The 22,736-nt window shown below is 41.9% G+C and overlaps 1 protein-coding gene across 10 annotated transcripts in view; it reads right to left on the reverse strand.

Moving 5' to 3' along the window:
* Positions 1–22,736, reverse strand: part of LOC138843476 (uncharacterized) — a 287,086-nt gene that overhangs the window by 187,194 nt on the left and 77,156 nt on the right. For 8 of the 10 annotated variants that reach the window (XR_011378215.1, XR_011378217.1, XR_011378216.1 and 5 more), the window contains one exon: positions 22,180–22,308. Coding sequence is in view for 4 of the 10 variants with exons in the window: in XM_070047383.1 (XP_069903484.1) it covers positions 22,180–22,308 (129 nt within the window). In the remaining 6 variants the exon portion in view is untranslated. The other 2 variants (XR_011378220.1, XR_011378218.1) reach the window with 2 other exon arrangements.

Consider the following 22,736-nt stretch of genomic DNA (forward strand, 5'->3'; position numbering starts at 1 on the left):
TTTCCCAGTTGGAGCATAGGGGAGCGACTAAGCGACAACCTGTGCCTGCAGGGAAAGGCTGTGACTCTGTTGCAGAGAGCTTGGGTCTACTGGGCCCCAGAGACCATCAAATCCTGACCCGTGCCCTGTAGAGCCCTCTGTGCAGTAACAGTCAGTTCTCTGACTCTCTTGACCATCAGTGTGACCCAATCCCATGGGATCAGGGGGACCTGAATGATCCTCAGACGAGGAGACTAGAACTAGAACGGTCCATCCCTTTGCTTACGGAATTTTTTTCCTTATCCAATCAGGTTACAGAGAAGATTTCCCAATTCCTTGTTTCAATGTCAAATTATCTTCCCATGACACCAGCCTTAATTATGATGGAAATAAACTCTTCGTGCTAAAAATTTAGCCCAAAGTCTCATCTCTGTTTTCATGAGTGGCAGAATGCCTTCAGGAGTGGGCCATTCCTTGGGGAAGACTGCCTCAAACTTCTGTAATGGTCATGCTTGGAGTCAGGAGTCAGGAAATGCCCCTTGGCTCTACCAGTTGTGAGTTCCATGACATGAGACAAGCAGATTGCTCAACTTGTTAGTGATCCCGCTTCTCATCTGTAAAAAGGGTACATTAATAGAGCTGACACATTTGTTTTGAGGGTTAAATATAGATAAAAGGTTTATCACAGCCCCTAGCTCATCATAAACAATTATCAGATTTAGCTTTGAAAATAACAGAGTGAGTATTCAGTCCAGCAGTTAAGAAGCCTGTGTCCTAAACTGGAGTGCCTGGGTTTGATACCCGCTTCTGACTGCAGACCCCAGCTCCTTGCTAAGGCAGAGCCTAGGAAACAGTACCATAGCTCAAATAATCGCATTCTTGCTGCCCATGTGGGACACCTAGATTGAGTTCACTGTTCTCAGCAGTGTCTGTCTGTCTGTCTGCCTAGCAAATAAATACATTTTTAAAGGTCTAGGGGCAGGTATTGTGGCACGGAAGTTGAGACATTATGTGGGATGCTCACATCCCATATCAGAGTGCCTTGTTTGAGTCCTGGGTCCTTTACTTCCAATCCATCTTCCTGCTAATGCACACAACGTGAGTCAGTAGACAATCCTCAAGTATTAGAGTCCCTGCCACCACCATGTGAGAGACCCAGATTGAGTTCCAGGCTGCTGGCTTTGGCCTGACCCAGCCTTGGCTGATGCAGACATTTAGGGAGTGAACCAATGGATGGAAGATCTCTGTCTGCCTCTCTGTATTTCAAATAAAATGAAAATAAACGCCTAATTTCATGTTCATCTTGAGCTACTATTTATACAATTTGGGGATCAACAGCTAAAACTCTAGTCAATTTTTCTAAGAAGAAAAGCAAAAATAGTCAAGTGACTAAAACTATAAAACTAGTAGTTATATTTTTGAGATCTCATTTTCTACCAATATGCAGAAAAGTAGAACACCCACTTTTACAAGGCAGTTTTCTGTCCACTATAAAAGTGTTAAATAAATCCATGAAGGCCAAGAAAGAGAAGAAAGAGACAGGAACCATCCTGGTGTTGCCATGACAACAAGGCAGGTTACCTGGACAAAGATTTTGGAAATCTCTTAAAAGAACAGCTAGAGATATTTCCGACTATTTCAGGAAGGACAAAGTCTCCCTTTATCCTCCGCTAAAGACACACATCCACTTGTCTGTTGAATCTCCCCCAATTAACACAGGGCAAGATCTGAGGGGAGAGAGGATGCCATCCACAGGCAGGAGGTAGGATGGGAAGAGCCTTGGCAGGGGGAGGGGGTGGCGAGGTGAAGACAAACATCGGTGGCAAATGCAAAGCTCAGACTGCCCAGCCTCTCTATTGTTTAATTTAAAACACCCAGAGAGCACTCATTAAAAAACATCCTTCTCACGCATGAAGACCCCCAACTGCTGCAGATTAAGCTTACAAGAAATTGAATCCAAAACCAATAACACTTTCATTTTTGCGAACAGTAGTGACACCAAGAAAGTGATTAAAAACTCTGGTGGGCAAGACTTCCCTTGAAAGGCATTTGATTTGCGAAGGAATAGAGAGCTCCTGACTCATCCCTTGTGCCCTTTCTCCACGCCTCTGGGAGTTGTGCCTGGGTCGTGTGTGTCTATGTGCACACGTGCGTCTCCCTCCTCCAACCTGCAGCTCACACTTAACAAAGTCATCTTGCACACCTCTCTCATTTTTCAGTTAATCGATAGTATTTTTAAAGCAACAAATAGAGGCTATTTGTAATAGTATTTCCTTTAATTGCATATTTTTCAAACACGAGACTATTAAAGGAGCTGTCCGTGAAAGCAGTCATTCAATTCTCCTCTGCTGTGCCCCTTCATCCTGAAAGGGCCTCCCTCATCAAGCTCAATAGCATCTCTTGGATGCCTGAGAAAAAGCACTGGGGGACAAAAAAAGAGAGAAACCTATTTTCCAGATCAAAGTAATCCCTACTCCATTGCCATGGCTCCAGACGTCTCTTTTTTCTTTTCATTGACCAGACAAGGTTCTTCTCAGCTCCCTGCTTCATTTTTTTTTTTTTTTTGCCTGAATTTGTTTTCTCGTTGGGAAAAGTGGTCATTAAAGTATTAGTTTAGGTTGATTGGTTCTTCAGCCACAGGAGAGGCTTCTGATGCTTTGTTATCTTTGACATGATCTCAACACAGTTGCCTGATGATTATACAATATGGAAATAATAACTGAAGGAGCAGGCATCCCCACTGAAACCCATGCAGGGTGATCACACACCTGTCTTCTCGTGGGTGTGTTTGCAGCCTGAGTGTCTGCCCATATCCCTGGACATGGCATGGGACTTGACCTCCCTGCCCTGGCCATTGAACTCCCTCCCTTGGACCTGAATTCTTTCTTCCCAGTGGTTGAGGCCACTCAACATTTGCCTCTATTTATACAGACCAGTGGCACATTCAATAGGAAGAATGGGGAGGGGGAGTAGGGTGGCTTTGATGTTTTCAAGGGCAAGAAATCACTTGGATGTTCTTCCAGGGCCACTTGGCAGCAGGTAGAGGGTGTGACAGCTGGTGGGAAGGTCAGCAGCTGGGCTGTGACCACTCAGCCATAGCAGGGAACTGCTCTGCCCTTGCAGGCTGGGAAGTTTATTCCTATAGTGCAGTGGGGGGCAGAGACGAGGAAGAAAGATCAGAGAGCCTGGCACATACCACCTGGGAAAAAGAGAATTCAAAATTTATCAAAGAACATGCCAGATTTCACTATACTTTAAATCCAATTGGCCCAAGTCTTCAAGTCTGATCTAATAATAATGCATGACAGCCAAAACCCAAGAGGAAATAGGCACATGGACCTTGAATCCAAACTTTATTCATCTGGTAAAGTATAGCTAGTAATGGGATCAATACTAATAAGAATAATGTTTAATGCATACTCAAGAAGGGCTGGACACTGTGCCTAGCACTTGGCAGGCATTATCTTGCTTTCCACTCACAACAAACCTTTGGGATAAATACTATGACAACGTCATTCTTTCTTAAAAGGAAACAGGCATGGAGAGCTGAAATAAGTTATCTAGAGTCACACAGTTGGTAAGTGAAGCCAGGATTCAAATCTAACCAGCCCAAACTCTAGCACCTGCACTACCAGCCCCTACTGAGAAATGAAATGAAATGCAATATGAAGTGCTGACTCTTGACATTCAGTGTCATTGCCCATTAATTTTATATTCCTAACATGAAATTAATTAAGCCATGAGATGGTGCTTCCATAAGGAAGGGGCTTTATGAAAGCAAATGCACAGGAAAATTAACAGTATTTCTTGATTCAAAACTTTCATGGGGCAGTTTGGTGCAGCAGTTCTGATGTCACTTGCCCTTGTCCCATATCAGAGTGCTTGGGTTCCAAAAAGTCCCAGCTCCTGCTAACAGGCATCCTGGGAGGTAGTGGATGATGGCTCTAGCCCTTGGGTCCCTGCCACATTTTGAGTTCACATATTGAGTTCCAGGCTCCTGGCTTCAGTGTTTGCTGAGGAGAAGGCAAAAGGAAAAACAGAGGAAACAGGAGCTTGGGAATGGAAGCTCGTTTCTGGAGGTTCCCCAACCAAAAGCTATGGGCACACTGGTATCAACACTGCATAGCTGGGTGGAGGTGAAGGAGTGGGTGTCTCAGGGTTAGATGGGGTGGGAGTCAGTATATCTGCCAGGTGCAATCCACTTAACCAACTAAGGAACACCAGGCCACATGCTTGCTGCCATTCACACTCACAAAATACATGCGCAGAGGTCCTCGATCTTTCCCCTACTCCTATCTGAATACCCCCAAGAATCAAGTGCTATTGCCATCTGCAAAAAATTCTCAAAGAGATTCAGAAAGTTAAAAAATTTCCTTCATTGATTTATTCGGAACCTTTTGCATGTGAGGCACTGCTAGGCACAAAGACTAAAAGCAGAGTTGAATGTGTCCCTGAGCTGTGGTGGGAGTTAAGGACTCCAACCCGAAGGCCAGTGGGCCATATTGCTTTGGGTGCTTTGGGAGGGATGTTGAGGCCATGGTGCCCAGGTCTGATTTGAATGTTGGAGGGAGGTGGGATAGTGTTTCATTCAAAGGAGTTTCATTTTCCCCTCACAGACAAGGTGTCTGATCTTTGTGATCAGGATGAAACTTATCAGTAGAGAAATAAAGAGCAAAAAATGCAAGAGGGAATTGGGGAAAGTTTATGAAAGAGGAGAGAGTATGGAAGCTTGCATGGGTGAATCTGGTTGGCATTTCTAGCCTTGACAAGGAGGAAGACCCTATCTTATCTGACTTAAGAAGGAGCAAGAGGGGAAAGATGAAGATGCAAAATCTTGAGACAGAACACTGAGGCAACTCACATCATGTTCCTGACCCTCTTGGAGGGAGAGTTCATCTGTGGCAATTTCAACAAAAGGACACAGGTGTTGCTGGAGAATGCCCAGATAGTTCGCTATAAAAGATGGCATTGCACCTTATCCTGTGCAGAGCAAACCCCTGTCCCTACTTCAGGAGTCAGGTAGAGCATCACCTCCACTCTGATCCCAAGTCCCCAAGCACAGCGAGGCTCCTGCACTTTCGTGTTCCTCTATTGCCTTAATAATCATATCACATTACAGTTATGTTAATATGTGTGTCTTTTTCTCTCTAGACTGAAATCTTTGATGGAGAGGAGCACATTTTACTCATTCCTCCAACAACTAACTTGGCACAAGATGACACTCAGCAAACATGTTGAATGAATAAATTACTCCATAAGCCATAAAGAAAAGAACCGGGGATAACATTTCAGAACCGGCAGCTAAAATTATAGGTATATTTCAGATCAAAACAATATGCTTTTGGGCAATTACCTTAACTCTTTTGCATATAATAACGCAGGCTCAGAAGAACGGGATCACAATCCATTGAGCTGTGAGCTTCATTAGTGAGTGTCAGTAATGGGCTTTTTAAATGGCAAAGCAAATAATTGTTGAAAATGCCTCTGAGAAGTAAGGATGGCAAACATGGTCTCAGAGACAATGAGGACCTTCCTTTCAGAACTTCCACCACCTTTCACTGTGACACAAGCAGCTGCAGAGACTCCTGGGAGATCTCTGAGCCGCTGCACCAGTTGATTCCAAGACTACGTGTTCACCAAGTTCATGAATCGTTGTGAAAGAACACTGGCTACACTGGCTAGAAAGAAGAAGAGCCTTGCTATGCAGTACCTCCCAGCTCAAGGCCACCATACTCCCTACTGAACTTTCAGCTTTTCTATTGTCTGTCTTGCCTTGGCTTCTGATTTCCCCCTTTACAGATCGTCAACAGATCATTCAAATGTGCTTGAACTCTGGAAATACACTTGTGCTCCCAGGAAGTATATGATAATTTATCACTGTCAATTACCAAGTGTTAGCTACATAAATAGACACCTAAGTAGGCCTTGAAAGCAGCCTCCAGCCCATTTGTACAACATGTGATGCGATTTAGCCTAGATGACTTACCAAAAAAAATTAAAATAATGAAAAGGATGTGTTAGTGTATGGCTATGTTTTGGGGCTTTAGAAATTGACAAATTTATGATTTACATACTCTATGCTTACATCTAAGGCCATAGAAATATAAGGCATAATCTATCTTAAACTGGCTTGTCTTCATGTGAAGTAGCATTGTTATGAATAAATTAAAAAAGATGATAGTTATAGATCATTGGTGTTTGATTTATATTATAATTCTCTAAATATACAAATGTATACAAATATACACAGGCACCTATATATATCCTGCCTCTAAAGCAGGATTTTGCTGGTGATAAATTCATTATTAGTTTTCTTCCCAGTGTACATACGCCAGATTTAGCAATTTGTGCCCTAAAAAATGGGTAAAGATACTCTGAGAGTTTTAAACATCATAGCTTATCAAAAGATGATTCTATATAGGAGAAAAGATCTGAGAAAAAATAGAATCAATATTAGAAAGGAAGAAAATAATATAAAGCCAAAAAAGGATAATAATCATTATTTCTAGATACCAGGGCACTTCAAGAAGTTCACGGGAAATGAATTAAAAGATATTTTTATTTTGATGAAAACCTATTTGAAATCCACGCATGTGGGGGTCTTCTGAAAGTTCAGGGATCTCAAAAATTTTTGCACCAAAATAAACTTTTAATTTCATTTTTCCATGAGCTGTCAGAAGTACGCTCAAACGCGCTTTCTTGGTGTCTCGGTTCTTTCCCATACTGCTATCAATCCATATTTAAATACCTTCAGAGGAGTTTTCAGGATTGAGTAGGGTCCTAAGTGGCCACATACATGATACCAAAGAAGCTTACTTTTTGAAACTGCAGGCTGCTGTCTTATCGCCACAGCAGTTAACAATCTGCCACTACTCAGCAACATGAAATGTGGAAAATTTGCTACAGCTATAATAAAAACTCTGTGCAGTATCTACACTAGCTAATTGATCTTAATGTTATCTACTCAGAGGTCTTTTGAAACATAATTCGTTTGGAGAGAGATAAAATGACTATTTTCTTGTTATTGGCATAACTTAAGGGTCCACACAGATCCTGAACTGCCCGTAGTCAAGGATGCCATACATAGAAGCCTCCAATTGTTGAAAAGTCAGACTAAATGGCTTGTAAAATCACTTGAAACTGTAAAGTATGATTCAATGAACTTTGCAGAAAAATTATTCTATGACATGGGCTTCTTTGGAACATTGCATCCCTTCTGCAAAGGCCACGCATTCACAATGTGGGAGAATTGCTAATTGCTAAAAGATGGTCATTTCTACACACACTGCCCGAAAACCTCCAGTGACTCTCTGGGCTGCCCTGCTTGAAGGACGTGACTCTAGGGTGCCTTGATGATGACACTCCCTTGGCCTCAGTTCATTACTCAGAAAAGCTCTTTCCATGCTGGAAACTTAGCTGGTACCCTTTTTTTTAGGGGCAAAATCAGGGAGAAGTTTTGGGTCGCCTATTCCACCAAAAATCAGTGCACAGAGAAAATAAATCTTAATTAAAAAGAATAAATTACTCAGTCAACAAGTAATCAATGCATTAGATGTAAACTAGAAGAGCTGGGGTCTAGGACCTCAATTCTCTCTCTTCAGTGTCCTAATTCCTTTTTAAAAAAATCTGAGCACCAAACCTATAAAAAATAAAACCTAGGGGAGACAGAGTATGGTGAGAGAAAGACCAGTAGCTTGGAGGGGAGTAGAGAAGAGATGATAAAAGGGGTTGCATTGTGGTTAAAGCTTCCAATATGCAATCAAGCAAATGCAGGAAATAAAAGGCAATCATAAGTAAAAATGTCAAATACTCATTTATACACTTCAAACCTAAGACCTATACAAAGCTATCGATTCTAAGATATGATTTCAGTGTCTATTCTAGATTTACAGAAACTAAGAAGGCAGTAGCTAAGGCAGGTGACTAATTGGCTATTTTAGAGGGAGCAGAAGCAAAGCCACAATGAGAACCCAAGGGCCAAGATCTTAAAAATAAGTAAAAAATATGTTTTACTTAAAAACAAAACAGCGGGTTTGGTGCTGTGGCACAATGGGTTAATGCCCTGGCCCGAAGCACCAGCATCCCATATGGGCACCGGTTCAAGACCCGGCTGCTCTACTTCCTGCCCAGCTTTCTGCTATAGCCTAGGAAAGCAGTAGAAGATGGCCCAAGTCCTTGGGCCCCTGCACCCATGTGGGAGAACTGGAAGAAGCTTCTGGCTCCTGGCTTCGGATCAGCACAGCTCCGGCCATTGCAGCTATCTGGGGAGTGAACCATCCGATGGAAGACCTCTCTCTCTCTCTCTCTCTCTCGCTCTCGCTCTCGCTCTCTGCCTCTCCTCTCTCTGTGTAACTGTTTCAAATAAATAAATAAATCTTTAAAAAATAGCATCTAAAGAGTGAAAAGTACTCAGCTGTGTAGCGCAGTGTGTAAGTGTATACAGTATTCCAGAGAATGATCTTTATCTGAATACACACCTCATTTTCTTCTGCTTGTTTATTCTGCATTTACATTCATGTTTTTGTCAATTTTATATCTGTTGGTTCTGTCTTCCAAAGTAAATTCCACTTCAGGGAAATGCATTTTTCTTTTATTCATCTCAACTTCTCACTGTGCTCAGTCTGATTAAATAGAACCCCATGGAATCACTGAAAATGTTTAAAAATGCCACTAGTGACGTTATCCATTTGCTCTCCCTATACTATCAATACAAATATTAATGGTAATTACTCTATCCTTCCCTCTTTTGTGTTGAACTAATTACAACTTTGGTGGTTACTATTTCATTTGTATTTATGTTTCATGGACAAGCTTCAAAGAACATTACAACCACAAGTCCAACAACCACTCCAGTAAAAATCCTACCAATGAAAGTTACAGTCTAGGTCTTAGTGACTTCCGGCAAGCTGGTAAGAGGCCATTCCTACCCTAGGCAGGGGAATCTCTATTCATAATGCACCAGACTGGAATCCAATAGCAGTCAGCACTAGAAACAGTGCTCAAGTGACGAGTTACGTCAACTGACTGTAGAAAGAGCCAGAAGGTCAATATATAGACCGTCTTAGTCCTTGTAGTGTCGTGGAAAGAATTCTCAGTATTCTTCCATGACCTCCTCAAGCAATGTTTCCACTGTGTTTACAGTTTCTTTCCGTCTTGACATTTACTCATAATTTAACATTCCTGATGAGGCTGAAATGAAAGTTGAATTTTTCACTGGAGGTAGGTCATGCTGACAGCGATAGCAACTGACAGGAGATTAAAACAGAACAAAGACACAGTGTAAAAAAGTCTCATCAAGGTCACCAACTTGTGATAAAGCAAGTTGAATGAGAGAGAAATACAGGCTTATTGCTTACGATGCAGCAATGACAACTACATTATCTCATTATTCCTCTCCATTTCCATGTCCTCCAGCCTCCCACTCCTACACATATGCTTTTGAGCAAGTCTTTATTTTATAATTACCATGCAATTGCTTTCCTTATCAGTCCAAGGTACAGCTTAAGTAGTTGTTCCCTGTGGCAGTTGTCTTATCCCTTTACTATAACATGTACATGTTTATGTGACTTTTCACTCCCCCAACATGTGAACACTTCATGTGTCATACGCGGATCTTAATCATCTTTCTTTCTACCTTCATAGGAATAGAGATAGCTCACTACCAACTTAATTCATGATTCTTCTTTCATCATACAAAGTTGCTGCTAGGAAATTGCTATCAAGACAAAGACTACATCTTCCAGCTCCACTTACATCTGATGTGGCGATGAGACAAGTGATAGCCAGTGGAGAATGAACAGAAGTGATGTCTTTCACTTTGGGGTTTTTATAATACATTGTATGGTCACATTTCTTGTGCCTGCTGCCAGCTAGATGGGTGCAGAGGTTGATGAGTGCTAAAAAGTTGCCTGATTTATATTATAGAAAACCCAGTTCCCTGGATGATTGCATTAAATAAAGCTACTATTGACCAGCCACAATACACTTGACTGTTAGTATAAGAAACAAACTTCGTTTTAGAAACCTTTACACATTTTTGGGTCTGTTTGCCCCTGGAGTATAGCTTAACCAGCACACAATCTTAACACAGTGCTGTATATAGATAGAGATAGATAGATAGACAGGCAGACATTCTGGAGGTAATGAACAACTGGACAGGACAGTCGCTCACTTGCCTATGGAAGAGCCTGAATACTTACTCTTCCAGAAAGGATTAACCATGGATTGCAGCTCATGAAATTATATGCAATAACTATTATTATGGAAATCTTCCCAGAATGCTATATGAAACAGACTGATGTGACAAGGATTTTCTTGTTTTCTTTCGTCTTATAGTTGTTTCTTCAAATCATGGATGCATATTTACATTTTGTTACTGTGAAAGAATGTCAAGGTTGTCATAGCAACAAGTTAAAGCAACAGTGTGTATGTGAAATACTAGAATTTTGATGTTACCAATGCAAGCAAAAAATAAAATGCTGATGTAACACACAGACAAATACAAAAAGAACTCTGGTATAATAGTCAACTATTTGTCTTTCACCTTCTGGGAACCATAATTTAATATAATCATTAGCTAGCAATTTTCATAATATGGCCATTTTTGAATGAAATGGATTTTAAAACAAATATGAGATTATTGATCACCCTAATCACCTGGAAAATATATGTATGTGTCCAAGTATGTTTGTGTAACCCAACTAAAGAAAAAAGTTTTAAGTGTATCAGCGGCAGGTATTTGGCTCAGCAGTTAAGATGCTGGTTGAGATACTCACACCCATATTGCAGTGCTTAGTTTGAGTCCCACTTCTTCTTCTGCTTCCAGCCTCCTGTTGATGCGCACCCAGTGAGACTATAGTTGATGGCTCAAGTAGTTGGGTCCCTGCCACCCAAGTTGAAGACCTAGACTGAGTTCTGAGTTCCTAATTTTGCACTGGCCCAGCCCCAGCTGTTGTAGGCATTTGAGTAGTGAGCGAGCACCTGGAAGATTCTCTCTCTCCTTGTGTGTGTGTGTTTTATATGTCAAATATTTCAAAAAATATATCATATATATTATATATATATAAGAGCTTGAAAACAGGAGTAAAATTTGCTACAGTTGTTGAGTTGATGGACAGTAATTTCAAAGTAAGCAATTGTATTACCTGAGAAGAAGTTTCAGAGGAAATTTCTTAAGGAATTACCCCAACTTTCTGATATACTGAACCACACAGAGACTTTATTGTACCCTGCTCTGTGGACCAGGAGCCTATTTTTCTGTATCCTACTCACTATCCATTCAAGTCATCACCATTCTCTGGTAAGAAAATAAAAACATTTTAAGCAAGCTTATGCTATCTTTCCCAGGGACATCACCTGAGCAGCTCCCAGGCTTCAAGCTTCCAAAAGGCTGACACACACCCTGAGACAAAATAAAAACCAAGTTACCTGAATGGTTATGCAGGATCCCATTAAAATACGTGACTGTCTGGACTAGGGTAGTTTGGTAAGGGTGGTTTGAGAAAACTAATATTTTTAGTTTATCTTTGGGTAAAATAAAAGGGTAGAGAAAAAAAACTTCAAATCTCTTTTCTCACTAAAACACCACAAAGTAATTCAGGAAACTTTCAACTCTATGAAAAAAAAAATCAGAAAAAAGATGGCATCCTTATTTTTCGCCTGGAGTTCCCTTTGCCTCCTCATCTCATCCTGTCATTTCTATTTATATACATCAATTAAACAATTTATTCTTCGGCCCCTCTTTGCTACATTCATAAACTATATTGACCAACTTCCAGAAGAAACACAAACTTTGAGAGTCATTCTCATAACTGGAAGAGCTGGAGCCATGCAGGAAAGATTTTGACCTCAGAGAAGTTCTAATACATTGAAAATTATGACACAAAGGATTCAACTTCAGGACCCCACCTTCAAGGGTTCAAACCAATACAAGGCAAAATAAAAAGATACATGCAAACAGAAACAGGAATTGAATTTCGTCTCAATGTCAGACAAGCTCAGGCAGCCCCTTGACTGCTCTGAGTGCAAACCAGGTCAAAGTCATCTGACGTGGCTCAGTAGACAGAGGAAATCAATAATGCTAAAGAGTGGTGTCTACAATAAGAAGAAAAATCATTGCAAATGTATAAAACGGTCTCTGTGCTCAGGGCTCTTGATGGAAGTCCTGCACCTGCCATATTGACATTCACACTGTGACATCCCCTCCTTGGGAGGGGAGAATGAACAGCAGAGACAGGGAGTGAAACAGCAGGGGCCAAGAGTGACATCATGGGATTGTGTTGCCTTCAGCTGAGAGGCCCCAAATAGTTGAGTGCCCTTTTGGCCAATTCAAAGAAAAAACTTTGAAGGCATGAACTATTTTAAAATCATTGGGGAAAAACTATACTTTAGCCGTCAAAGAGATCAAAAGGTGCTAAGTGGAGTTAACAATAGAATGAACAAAAAATAAAATTTATTTGATGATCTACTTTTATTAAGTACTTATTACAACAGCTAGATACTTTTTACTAATAAAGAAATAGAGGCTCAGAGAAGTTAAGTCACTGTCTCAATATAGTAAGATGGTTAAGTGGTAAATCCAGGACCTAAACCAAGATCTGCTCCACCAGAAAGCAAGCCAGTCTGAAACCCAATGTTACCCTTTATAAAGTTTGACTGTGAAAACAGATAGCTATGTATCTCAGGTCCTTTCTATTTCTCATGATTTTTATGATGTAGGGGTCATGATGTGTACACTTGACCTATCTGTATTTATTGGAGCAAGCAAAAATGCATCCAAAAGTGATTGAGCTAACTGGATATAGAATGAAAGCATAAAACTGTGGATTGTAGGAAAAAGTAGGCATTCGACCATGTGGGTCCCTTGGCTTAGATTTTTAAGACAAAATTGAGGGGCAGCATTTTGACATAATAGGTTAAGCTGCTGCCTATAATATTGGCATCCCTTATGGGATCTGGTTTGAGTCCCAGCTGCTCCACTTCTGATCCAGCTCACTGCTAATGAGTCTGGGAAAGCAGCAGAGGATGGCCCAAGTGCATGGGTCCCTGCCACCCATGTAGGAGATGCAGAAGAAGCTCCGGGCCCAGCCCTGGTCATCACCCATTGTGGCCTTTTGGGAAATGAACCAGTGGATGGCAGATTCTCTCTCGTTCTCTCTCTATCTCTCTTTCTGTAACTCTGCCTTTCAAACAAAACAAATCTTAAAACATTAAAAATAAAAGAGGGGAAATCGAGTTGCTGAATTAAAGCAGTAAATTGGTGAGTTCCACTATGTATTTATAAACTTTTAGTCTACTGCTGTTACTTAAGATAGTGCATGTCATTATGAGAGACCTAGCTGAGAGAAGAAACAATATAGGAGCAGACAACATCTTCAACATCTTACCAGACCAGAAACTCCATAGCGGAAGCATACTCAGAATAATCTTGGCTCTTCTATTGACAAAGTAGCCTGACTGTCCCTAACCCTTTTGTCCCATTTCACAGATTCTGTCCCAAGAGTAAAAATGGAAAAATTCTGCCATTTGGGGGTGAACCAACGGAAGGAAGACCTTTCTCTCTGTCTCTCTCTCTCTCACTGTCTAACTGCCTGGCAAAAAATATGGAAAAATTCTGAGTGAATGACCACCATCCTCTTTGTTTCACTTGTGGTTGAAAATTCCATTTCTGTCCTGTACTGAGCAGCTGTGACTCATGACCTCTTTTGCCAGGTGATTTGTACACACACTGTCTCATCGCCTTCTCACAACTGCCTTGTGAGGTACTGCATGCCTACCTTCCAGCCGAGAAACTGGAGGTGGAGCCATCAAGGTACTTAGCATTACAACCTATGTTGTTGCCCGGGATTCAATCCCATGTCTGTGGGATGTTCGAAGTCAGCATCTTTCCTCCACACTCCTTGATCCTCTCGGGTCATTAGGTCCTCACGTGCCCCTGGGGTAGCACTGGAAACTTCAACAGTCAGAGTTCAGGAGAGTGAAAGGGCTGGGTGATCAAGCTGAGAAACTGTCCTGAAATGAGCATGTATTTCGTTAATGCTTTATCTAAACTCCTGCTTGATTCTCCTTGCTTTACTGTCTTTCCATTCAAGCTGGAATATAGAAAAGTCATTCCAATTACTTGAAGGTGCAGTTTAGTAAATTCAAGATTTCCAGAGACTTAAAGAAAAGCATTTCATGTCGAAAGAAACGTTGCTGGATACTGGGCAATTGGGAAGGGACCTAAGAGGAGGCGTTGTGTTCCTTCATTAATTCTCACACCTCTGGAAACATGGGGTGCAGAGGAAAGAGCCCAGACATGGAAGTCATCCGGGCCAGGGGAGACTCCTAGCCTGGCTAAAACCGAACAAATCATATTACTGCTCTGGGGTTCCTCTTCATCTTTTTAAAATCTGGATGATGCCACCAACGTCAAAGTGTTAAGTTCAAGGTGAAATGAGATGACAGATTTGAAATGCCAAGCATCTGACCTGGCACATATATATGCACTCAGCAAAATACAGTTTCTTTCCCAATCTCTTTGTATATAGCCATTTATTGATATAGTTGTTTAAACTTGAATTAAGCCTGAATAAGATGGGGTAAGGGCATGGTGCTGCACCCACTCTAGTCAAGGGAAGAGTCCATTTATGGAGGAAAATAGGCATGAATGCTTTTTGATTCTCACTTTCTGCTATTCCAGTTGGATGGAAGAGGCAATTTACACCCTTGTCATTTATAGCCATGACTACACTGGCGTTTATGGCTGGGAAGGTAACATCCCCAACAAACAGCACCTGACAATTGTATTGCCAGATAATTATTTTACTACTCTTTGTTGTGCTGTACACAGATGTCAATACTGCATCATTTGGAGTTGCTCACAATTGCCTGGATCCCCTAGATGGAGATTCTGCTTCCGTACTGCCCTACTTTCCCAGAATTTCCACATCTCCTAGCCCATTACCACCTCTGGACTCACCCCCCCCCCACACACACACTTATCCTATTATGCTATTATCCAGCACCCAGGACTGTCATCTTATTTCCTACTTTCTGTTGCAATATCATGGACCCTGAGTTGCAGTCTCTTCCATTGTGTCTGTCTTTTTGCTGTTTGTGTGCTTCATTGTGGAGAAGGAGGTATGCAGGATCTATTTGAATACCTATTATCAAAACAGGGCAACGCCAAAGCATTTCAGTGAGCAGGATGCTGTAGGTGGAGGAACAGGTAGAGTGCTCCAGTTTAAAACACACACACACACACACACACACAACTAAAGCCCAAAGTTTAGAGTCAGCCCATACCCGCATAAACAAACCAAACTGAAAGGGAAAACTGACTTTGCATTCACTCTCCTTTTTATTTTAAAAATTTATTTATTTATTTGAAAGAGTTACAGAGAAAGGGGAGAGAGAGAGAGAGAGAGAGAGAGAGAGAGAGAGAGAGAGAAACATTGAACCAGGCAGAAGTCAAGAACCAGGAGTTTCATCCAGGTTTCTCATGTGAGTGCAGGGGCCCAAGCACTTGGGCCATCTTCTGCTGTTTCCCAGGCAATTAGAAGAGAGCTGAATCGGAAGTGGAGCAGCTGAGACACGAATCAGTGCTCATATGGGATGCCAGGTGTTGCTTAACCTGCTACACTACAACACCGGCCCTCTTCTTTTTTTAAAAAAGCCACTTTGGAGTATTAAGTATCAAAAGTAATTGCCTTGCAGAGCTCTCTGCTTCTACTGCAGCCTCATTTACCCATAAATAGAATAGGACAGAACTCAAGGCTGTTCAAACCCAGTGATTGGTTTAAATTACAGCTTGATTTCTAGGAATTAGTTGCGTCACTTGCGTTATAGACTTAGTTCTGCAACTAATTTAATAGGTTATTCAATGTCTTTGAGCCTCCATTTTCTCACCTATAAAATCGGAATAACATTGCCTTTTAGGAAAGAAAATGAAATACAGTCATCCCTCAGCATCTGCAGGAGATTGGCTCCAGGAATCCCCACAGATACCAAAATCCACAGGTGCTCAAATCCCTTTTATGAGGTGGCACAGTATTTACATAGAATCCTATATGAATCTTCCCACAACTTTAAGTCCTCTCTAGATGACATAAAACATCTGATACAATGTAAACGCTATGAAATTAGTTGCTATGCTGTATTGTTGAGTGCATAATACAAGAAAAAGTCTTTACATGTCAAATGTGGATACAATTATTTTTATGCATATTTTTATCCACAGTAGGTTGAATCTGTAGAGGAGGAAGCTATGGTTACCATGAGCCGACTGGATGTGCAGACTTGTGATGTCACACCTGATGGTGCAACTGATGTTGCTTTACCCTCCTTCCATCAACCCAATCAACTCTCACGCGTAGCCTGTCTTCCCAGGCAAATGGAAGTTTTCTTGGGGCTGGGTTCATCCTGTCTTAGCCCAAGGACTTAGACTGAGGGCTCAGCAAATCTTAGTCAATTTAAGGAAAAACAGAATTATAAATCTGTGCAGCAATTGGTGAGTTCAAAAGATCAGTTTTTAAATTATTTTTTAAATATTTTTAAGGCCACACTCTCATACATATCACCATTAGTATCGTCCTATTCAGAAGGGTTCTGTGTCTCCATTTGATGTACAGAAAACGAAAAAGAGAGAGACAAACACAGACAGACAGACAGAGATGTGGAGAGACAGAGACAGAGAGAGGGAGAGACGGAGGACAAGCAAGAGGGGGAGAAGGAGATTCCTGGCCAGCATGCCCATAGAAGACAAATCAGCTCACTACCAATGGTTCCTAATGATAATTAAGAAGGAAAACATAATTTGGAAAAGAGAGAGGAGAAACTCCGTCTCCCACAGCTGAACAGACATGTCTTCTGAATTTTCTGGATTTTTTTTTCTTTTAATATTATCAGTGTTAACAGACACATTCCTGTAATAAAACCCATTGCAAGCTGACTGTGTATGACTCCTGGGTTTGGATAACATCTCTATTTACTGAGCACCTACTATGTGTTCGCAGCTCAGCACAGAAACTGATTCAGATTAGCTCAGCCCTGGTGGGATGAAGATTGAGCCGTGCCTGATAAGGTTTGAATCCAATGCCTATTTAGCAGGAAGGAACAAGCAGACCGCCTCAAAAGGAAGGGAAAGGGCACTGGCCCCCATTCTGGGAGGGGCACGTTTCCACCCCTCCTCAAAGGACGTCTTATGTGTGGACCCAGGTGCTGCTGAGGGGGGCCTGGTGGGGCGGTGGGAGATGAAAGGCTTGGTGGAGGCCCTCTGACCCGAGCCGTCCCACGGGAAATGAGCGAGGAGGCTGCAGGCGGGCAGACAAGCAGGTGTGCCCTTAAGAAGCCACGGAGATTAGCTGGGGCTTATCCAAACCACTGCAGGAGGCAAATCTCTCCTGGCTCTCTCAGGAGACCTCAGGGCTCCTCTGCCATCACAGAAGCCAGATGCAGAGCGGACGTCAACTTGGGCTTTTGTGAGTCTGAGACCCCAGAGCGCAAAGCTGGACACCAGCACATTCACCAGGGCCCTGTCGAGAACAAGTATTTGGGTTTAGAAAGAGGAAAAGAAAGAATGAGAAATGGCTGCAAGACAGGATCACTTATGTTTGCATCTCTTTGTCTTTGGAATATAACTTCGTCTCCACATTATTTTTTTTCTTTAGAAAATGTTGCTTGTAGGGAAATAGGTGGCATCTGCTCTTCAGCAAAGGTAAAAACCAGAATTGCAAAGGTTACGAGCTTCCCCTTTTAGGAACCAAAGACAACAAAACAAATCAGTGATTTCAGCCGAGGGAGAAGGGCGGAACGGGGATCCGTCCGTGTAGAATGTCTGAGTGACGCTGTTTTACAGTCTAATGGTGTGGGGGAAAGAGCACTGGTATCCTAACTCTGCTACCTAGCAGCTGTGTGACTTGGGGCAGGTCACATAACCTCTCTGAGCGTCACTATCTCATTCTTAATCCACCAAAGGTGCCTTCATGGAGCTGTTTGAGCATTAATCGGATAATTCATATAACCACTTGACACAGCACACAAGCGGGGCTCAGGAAAGGTTAGTTCCTGCTTTATTTCCTCTCTTTAAATCACCCAATTATCTGTCTATCTACCTAATACACACACACACACACACACACACACACACACCAAGAACCCTTCCAAAAATGAATTAATGGATAAGTTTCTTTTGGTGCAAAAACTTTTGTAATCTATGCACCATTTTTTGTTCACACTATATTTTCTGCAAACATTTTGAAGTTCCCTCATACACTTGTGTGTGTATTTATATTCGGTTATACACACAAAATATAAAACAGATAATATCCTTACTATTTTAGGCTTCCAGAAACCAGTTCCCAGGGAGACAAAGTCACTTGCCCACAACTCACTGACACAGAAAGAGCAGTGGTCGGAACACTGATCTTGATGCTACTGCTAGTTGCTGCTCACTGACTGATGCTGTAAAGTTGTCACAGTGCACAGTCTCAGAAAGATCAGCTGATGGTCATGGCAGAAGGGAGACCTCAGGACCTGACACAGGTACACCACCAGCCACCTCTTGCCAAAAATCTACCCAGGAGCCAGAAGCTGTAACTGTCACTCAAGAGAGCTGAAACTCACCCAGAAACCATGGGATGGAGGAGGTTTGGGGAGGCAAGGGTGGTAGTCATTGTTTCAACTAAAAGTGGACCCAAGAACTCTCTGCTCTTTTAAACCGGTTGTGCCACACACATGCGCAGGTTTAAGACAAGGCACTCTGGAATGGGTGAAAGGGTACAGAAGATGTCTTTGACTCAATGACAACAGTGATCATGGTAACTGGATTTTACTCTCAGAGCTCCCCTGCCCTCCCCACCAGCACTGTGGCAAAAGCTGGAATACAGCTTTGGAGACTGTCTTCCCTCTACCTGGCTGCCCTGCTTTCTGGGGCTGGATCTCTTCCTTTGAGGGGCCACATTGTGGCAAGTCTTGTCTTTGTTTCTTCCCCAAAGTGGGTGAATTTGTTCTCCTGTTAGAACTGTCCTGCCATCAATATGTAACCTTTTACAGTCTTAGGAGTAAAGGAAGCTCACTCTCTTGGGACTCTTGCCATCTTGTTTTACAAGTGAAACGGAGAAATGTTGAGGGGCATGAAATACCTTGCCCAAAGACGTGACCCAAGCTTGGCCAGTTCTTCATTCAGTGCCCAACTATTCCACTGGCTCAGCCAAGGATGTTGGAACCACACGGATGGAAGAAATGACCTTCCTGGGCAGCCATTATCAGCCCTGCAGAGCCAGCTGTGCACAGAGCCCATGATAAAGGCATTCAAGGCCAAGTGTGATAAGAGCACAGTTATTATCATAAACATCCAAATATTTCACTAACCATCCTGAGGAAAATGCAAATAAATAAGATGCCAAAAAGGCCTTAAAAACCTCTTTAATTCAGATATTTCTCCCTTTTGTACAATTTGACCAATTTTGATGTATTTTAACCAATATGGCAATAAGGAGGATACTCATTGTCCCCCAACGTTTACTTGTGAGCATGTCATCCCACCCAACACTATTATGGGTCCTTAAGGCAGTTAACATTTTTGAAACTGCTATCATTGTTATGGAAAAAGAAAATTACTATAAGCATATTAGTTTATTTTCATTATATTTGATAAAGCAATTTCACTCAAGCATAATTTACTGAAAAACTAATATGCAAACTACATGTTCAGCACTAAGAATGTAATAATGGATAGTGATAACCCTTGTGCTCAAGAAATTCACTTTCAAGGGTGAGAGTAGGGGGTAAGAAAAAAAAAAGCAGACACTGCATAACACAGATCAAAGATCTAAATTTAAGCCCTAAACCTACCAAACTCATAGAAGAAACACAAGGGGAAAGATTCGTGATATTGGATTTGGCAACGTTTTATTGGATATGACACCAAAAACATAGGTGATTAACTAACTAAATAAATAAATTGGACTACATCAAAATTTAAAATGTCTGCATTAAAGGACACAATCAACAGAATGAAATACAACTCATGGAGCTGATGAAAACGTGCAAAAATGCATCTGAGAGGGAATTCAGAATATATAAAGAACTGTTAAACTCAACAACCAAAAAATGAACAACGCAATTAAAAAATGGCTAAAGGTCTTGAGCACACACTTCTCTAAAGACACATACAAATGACCAATAATTATATGAAAAGGTGTCCAGCTATTCACTAAAGAAACCCAAGTCAAAACCAAAATGAGGTACTACCACACACCCATTAGCATGGCTACTATTAAAAAAATTAAAGAAAAGGAACAATAATAAGTGTTGAGGATATGGAAACACTGGAACTTTTGATGATACGGACAACTGTAGCTACAATGGACAACAGTGTGATATAGCCTTAGCAAATAAAAATGTACCCTAAAGTACAGGAAGTCAAAGATATGCGTACACCCATGTTATCGAGCTATTCTTTTTTTTTTTTTTTTTTTGACAGGCAGAGTTAGAGAGTGAGAGAGAGAGAGAGACAGAGAGAAAGGTCTTCCTTCCATTGGTTCACTCCCCCGAATGGCCGTTACACCAGCGCTGTGCCAATCCGAAGCCAAGAGCCAGGTGCTTCCTCCTGGTCTCCCATGTGGGTGCAGGGCCCAAGCACTTGGGCCATCCTCCACTGCCTTCCCGGGCCACAGCAGAGAGCTGGACTGGAAGAGGAGCAACTGGGATAGAATCCAGTGTCCCAACCTGGACTAGAACCCGGGGTGCTGGTACCGCAGGCGGAGGATTAGCCTAGTGAGCCGCAGCGTCGGCCTGAGCTATTATTCTTAATACTCAAAAGATAGATGGCAAAGCAAGCATTTGTGAGCAAATGGATGAGTAATGAAGCGTGATGTACTTGTACAATGTACAGCCTTGGAAAAGAAGGAAATTCTAACACGTGCTACAACATGGATGAAGTGGAAGACAGTATCCTAAGAGAAATACACAACCCAGAGCAACAATATTGCATGATTCTGCCTCTGTGAGGTTCCTAGGATAGTTCAAATTTATAAACAAAAAGTGGAATGGTGGTTACCAGGGGCTGTGGAGAGGGAAGGATGAGGAATCATCATTTAATTAGTACAGTTTCAGTTGTTTTTTGAGCTTCTTGAATTTTTTATTAATTTTTATTTGCATATTTACATAAGGTGAACAAATTTCATAGATTTCAGATGTAAGAGCATAATGATTCTTCACACCCTATTCTCCCTCCTGCCCATGTCCTACCCTCCCTCCTCCTTCTTTTCTTTTTTATTTTAATTTTTACAATGACATGCTTTCAGCTTGTTTTATATAACCACAAGCTTAAAAAGAGAGTGAGGATGGCAGCACAACACTGTGAAATCACTTAATGCTACTATGCACTTAAAATGATTAAAATAGTAGTTTTTAAATATATGCATTTTACCAATTTTTTTTTAATACAGCATTGTCTTCATCATCATCAATAAACTCACCAGGAGCAAACCTAGGTCTTCCGTACCCCAGCCAACATTGTGAGGAACCCCGCTAGGTGAGGATCCTGTAGACACCCTGTTACAAAGGAATCTTGGGCTCTGTGGAAAGTATGATGTCCTGAGATAAGATAACAAGCTTTGGGAAAGAAATCTGGTAAAATGAAGTCTCTCTCTCAGAGACCATGATCCTCACTAGAGCTCTATAAAAATAATAATGTTAATTTCTCCACCAGCAAAAGTAATTTTAAATGCCATTTGCATGTATAGAGAGAATAGACACACCAGAACAGTCAAGAATGCCATAAATGGCCACAGGTTAGGCCCCTGCCTGCAACACAGGCATCCCATATCAGAGTGCAAATTCCAGTCACAGCTGCTCTGTTTCAGACCCAGCTCCCTGCTTGGGAAAGCAGGAGAAGATGGTCCAAGTGCTTAGGTCCCTGCCACCCACATGGGAGACCAGGATGGAATTCCTGGCTCCCAGCTTTGGCTTGGATCAGCCCTAGCCTTTGCAGCTATTTGGATAGTGAACCAACCAATGGAAGTGTTCTCACTCGCTCTCACTCTCTCTCTCTCTGTCTCTCACCTTCAATCTATTAAAAAGGCTATGAATCAACAAGGTTTGCTTTTCACTGCCAAGAGGTAGTGTTTCACATCTTCTGGCAAGGGCCGTGGCATGATCTTTGCAATTATTTAGCAAGTTTTTAAAACTCGATAGAACTCGATGGTAAGGACTTACCAGCTGTATGCCCTTGACCTAAGAGATGCTTTAGACGTCAGTTCATCTCCAGCATAAATGTTCCCTGGAGCACCCACTCTTGGAAATATGAGTACCAGCGGCCACGAGACACTGGAACCTCCGCGGAAGCTGAGCACAGAAAAGACCAGTTACCGGAAGGAAAGGCAAAGGCATTTCCCCATGACCCCAGCTCTCACGTCAGTCACACTTTCCTTCTAAGCATTGAACGCGTCCCTTTTTATGACCACTTTACACTGAGTGCTGTGCAAGGCTGGGGGTGCACAGCAGATTCAGCCCCTGTGCTTGCTAACATTACATCCTGGAATATGCATGGCAGGATGAATTACAATGCCATAATGTGGAAGATATCTTGGTATTGTTTATGTAAGCTAAAGGGAGCACACCTCGCTCCCCTGACACCACGTTGAAGCTAAAGCCCATAGAAACTAAGGTGGGTCAAGTCGTGCCACTTCAGGAATCTTGCTTGATGAGGTTGCAGTCTGCAGTCCACCAGCCCTGATGCCCGGTCTCTGGACGCGGCTGGCACCTGGAGCTGA

This window comes from Oryctolagus cuniculus, chromosome 1 (assembly GCF_964237555.1).
Source record: "Oryctolagus cuniculus chromosome 1, mOryCun1.1, whole genome shotgun sequence".
Classification (NCBI taxonomy): Eukaryota; Metazoa; Chordata; class Mammalia; order Lagomorpha; family Leporidae; genus Oryctolagus; species Oryctolagus cuniculus.